A 3,945-nucleotide genomic window follows, 5' to 3' on the forward strand; every position below is an offset into this window, starting at 1 on the left:
AATGTCAGTAATAGTTATAGTTAGGGTAAGGTAAATGTCAGTAATAGTTATAGTTAGGGTCTGGGATAGGCCATATAAAATGAATGCAAGTCAATGAAATGTCCCCGTATGTCATGAAAACCCAGCTGTGTGTGTGCATGTTACCATCTGGGTCGCTGATGATGTCCAGCAGAGATTTATCTATGGTTGACTTGCTCATCAGCTTCTCTTCATACTCAAAGTAAACATCCAATTTACGGCTCTAAAGGTAAAAAGGGGAACTAGGTCAATCATTTAACAGAGAGCGACATGAGCAGCAGCTGCTGGAATCCACTGGAGCTCATATTGTGAGTCCTGATGACAGTAAGGCGTCTGAAACAGCTGGAAGGGTTAAAGGTGCCGGCTGGCCGTCCTACAGGTACCTTAATGTGGTCGAGGACTGCAGTGGCAACGTTTGTGTGAAGATCTATCAGTCTTTTCTTCTCCAGGAGCTCCGGCAGAGAGCTGAAGACAACAGGAAATAATGGAATGAAACTTTTTTACATTCTACACATTCAAAGGCTGTTAGATGAAAACTCAAACATGTTAAAGCTTCTCAAACTGCTAAAAAAGCTAGGCAGAGGTCTGCGACAGAAAAAAAATACTGTCTGAGCAGAATCCAGAACATGAGAAACCGGAAGATCCAAAGCAGATCTCAGCCGTTACTGGAGGAAGAGCTCATAAATCTACTAGTGCTGATAAATAATCATGTGGAATAATATCTATATACAACAACTGGAAGAACTGTTTATCTACAGAAAGTGCAGCGGTGTCAAAAGTTCACACATTTGTTACTTCAGTAGAAGTATAGATACTGCAGTTTAAAAACAAGTTGAAGTATCAACTTGACCTCTTTACTCAAGTAAAAATGAAAAACTATGCGCTCCAAAAACTACTTAAAGTATAAAAGTATAAAGTAACCTTTAAAAAAACAGGCAGATGCCGCTATATGAACTGAAAGCTCAATTTTATGACTATTTCTAAGAATTCTTTAAGATAGGGCCAAGGATGAGGGAGGTCTGGTTCATCTCCCGATACGCTCTCGCCTGTGTCTGACCTTCAGACATTTCTACATCTGTTTCCTAATCACTAGATGTGGGCGGAGCCAATGATCTGCATTGGATGGAGCACATGACGGGAAATAAATATTTATAAATATTAAACCGAAGCCCAGAGTAACGAGTAACGTTTGTTTTGAAAATTTACGGAACAGAAAGTACAGATACTGGTGTGAAAATGTAAAGAGTAGAAGTCAGAAGTAGGAAGAAAAATAAGTAATGGAGTAAAGTAGAGATGCATAAATAGTGTTCTTAAGTACAGTAACAAAGTATTTGTACTTCATTACTTGACACCTCTGATAAAGTGTGTGTGTGTGTAGTGAGGACCATGTGTGGACTCCCATTGACCTCCATTGGTTTTCAGTCATTTTCAAGGCTTTCTATGCCCTACAGGCTGATTTATACTCAGAAACCAGGTGGTCTGCGTGTGTCGCGGTGAACGCAGATATGCCCCAGCTGTTCTGACACACTCTGCTGCACCTCTCAGAAATTGTAGGTGAGCACAGACAGCGCAGACAGGAGGCCTCTGACTGGTCAAATCTACATCCCCTCTACACTATGAATATTTCCTGTTTGGTTCCTTACCGGCTTGTTTTGTTTGTCCGACCACCATTGTGGAAAATGATGCGAGAAGTTGGACCAGCTAGAAGATAAAGGTGCGTGAGAACGCTGGGAGCCTTTTTCTACCTGGATCTCTGCTCTTTTTGGCCCTCATGTCCCTCCGTTGTCGGACAAACTTGCCCCCACTTCCTCGCCGTATCTAGACCCACAGCTAGTTCCTGATTGGCCATTTGCATTGTGGCGTGGAAAATAATAAAGCTTCAATATTGGGCATAAATGAAAAATATCTGCTTCAAGCTCACTGCGACACACTGCAGCGGGAGGATAACCAGGCCTTAACCCTACACCTAACCATTACCAATGCAGACCTCACCCTAACCCTATTGACACCTCAGCGCTAAGCCCAATCATTAGCAAAATAACATGTGAGGACCAGCAAAATGTCCTCACTTTGCAACAACTCGTCCTCAATCTGATGTTGAAATTGGAAAAATGGTCCTCACTCTGAGGGCTAGACAGGTACACACACACACATGCATACATACATAATATATATATATATATAAAGTTAAGTTTGTGAATTGGTGTCTTAATAATTTTTTTCTCCTAACTTTCTGTCACCATCAGTGAATCTCTCAACCATGAGACGGACGAAGTTCATTCCTATTTATTTATTTTTTGAGTTTTTGCGGCACTAATGGCTCCTTTTTGTTACAGTAGGCTGACAGGAAAGAAGGTATGAGAGAGGGGGAGGGACATGCGGGACACCACAGGCCGGACTCCAACCCGGGTCGCCCGCATCAAGGACTAAGGCCTCCGTACATGGGTCGTGCCGCTAACCACTACGCCACCTGCACGCCATTAATTCAATGAGAAATCCACCTGAGCCAGAAGACGGCGTTCGATACTATAAGACTGGAACAGAGAATATTTCCCCCATTTGGGGAAAGTTCAGCATTACAGGAACGTGTTTCCTGTTCGGTCTAAGAAGTGTCAGATTCTGCAGACTTTTTGCTGGGTTCTTCTCTGGCTGTGGAGTTATAGGTGAGCTAACCGAGGTACATAAGCAAAAACCCTGAAAGAGGCTGAAGACCTAGAAGAGTTCAGGGAACTGATCTGATCCCTTCCCTGTTCATCATTACCTCACAGCAGAGGTGAGCTTGGCTGTGTTGTCTGACAGCATGCTGATGGCTCCTTCATCCTCGCCATCCAACCCCTGGAGAGAAAAAAAAAATCCATGGTCAGTAAAGTTTCACTCCAACCTCTATCAGCAGGAGACGGTGAGAGCAAACTTCATCAGAGCTACAGAACGATCAGAGAAAAGCTAAAGTCACCAGAGGAACCATTTTCTGCCTCCAAACCCATTTAGCAGAGTTAAACGTGTAGATAGCTGGCAGTCCTTTTAAAATCATTTAATTCTATTGAATAAACCGTCTAAATGAGCTAAATATAAAAAAAGCAGTTTTTCTAGTATTTCAGAAGAACGGACGGGCGGTCAGACAGCAGGAGCTGCATCTCAGCATCATTTAAAGGTTTCATGGTGACAGAAACGTTTCAGAAATATTCCCTTCAGACAAACGGAGAGCAGCGGTCACACCATCAATGGCCTGTTGAAGAAAAAGCAGACAGGACTCCTACCAGCTATTAAACACAGTGGGGGAGGGTTGGTGATCTGGGCTTGTTCTGAAGCCACATGACCAGTCAGAGCAGATAAAAAACCAATTTGTTTCCCAAACTGGGACCAATCGGTCTGAAGCTTTGCTCCAGGATAACGTTTCTGTGACGCTGCCCACGTTGTTAGGGGCGTGAGTACGTTCAGCGTCAGGCCATCAGCGTTCAGACCTGTGAGGCTCACCATGATGCTTTTCAGGCGTTTCACTTCATCCTCCTGAGTTCTGTAGGCATCCAGCTCCTCCTGAACCGACTCCGCCACCTCTGGGAACGGACTGTCAGAGAAACAGGATAACAGGGAAAGAAATAAGCCACTTATCAGAGTAAAGAGATCAATTAGTACAGGTCCCAAGAAATGACCAAACTAAACATTAAGATGTTCATTTATGGAAAGGAAAGATGTTAAATCTTTGGATGATCTAGAGGCCGTGTAGAAATGTGGTTCTACCCAGGGAGCCCTATCCAGTGACGGCACTTCGCTCTCAATCTGCAGGTTTACTAGTGGTTCCTAGAATTTCTAAAAGTAGAATGGGAGGCAGATCTTTTAGTTCTCAGGCTCCTCTCCTGTGGAACCAACTACCAGTTTTAGTCCGTGAGGCAGACACCCTGTCTACTTTTAAGGCTAGGCTTAAAACTT

At 43.6% G+C, this 3,945-nt stretch overlaps 1 protein-coding gene across 1 annotated transcript in view; it reads right to left on the reverse strand.

The window, feature by feature from the left end:
• Positions 1-3,945, reverse strand: part of scfd1 (sec1 family domain containing 1) — a 31,536-nt gene that overhangs the window by 16,567 nt on the left and 11,024 nt on the right. The window contains exons 9-12 of the mRNA XM_015392525.1: positions 3,493-3,583; positions 2,780-2,853; positions 402-483; positions 145-241 (exon numbers count right to left, since the gene is read on the reverse strand). Of these exons, the coding sequence (XP_015248011.1) occupies positions 145-241; positions 402-483; positions 2,780-2,853; positions 3,493-3,583 (344 nt within the window). The remainder of the gene's footprint in view (positions 1-144; positions 242-401; positions 484-2,779; positions 2,854-3,492; positions 3,584-3,945) is intronic.

Source organism: Cyprinodon variegatus, unplaced genomic scaffold (genome assembly GCF_000732505.1).
Source record: "Cyprinodon variegatus isolate N-32 unplaced genomic scaffold, C_variegatus-1.0 Scaffold595, whole genome shotgun sequence".
Taxonomy (NCBI): domain Eukaryota; kingdom Metazoa; phylum Chordata; class Actinopteri; order Cyprinodontiformes; family Cyprinodontidae; genus Cyprinodon; species Cyprinodon variegatus.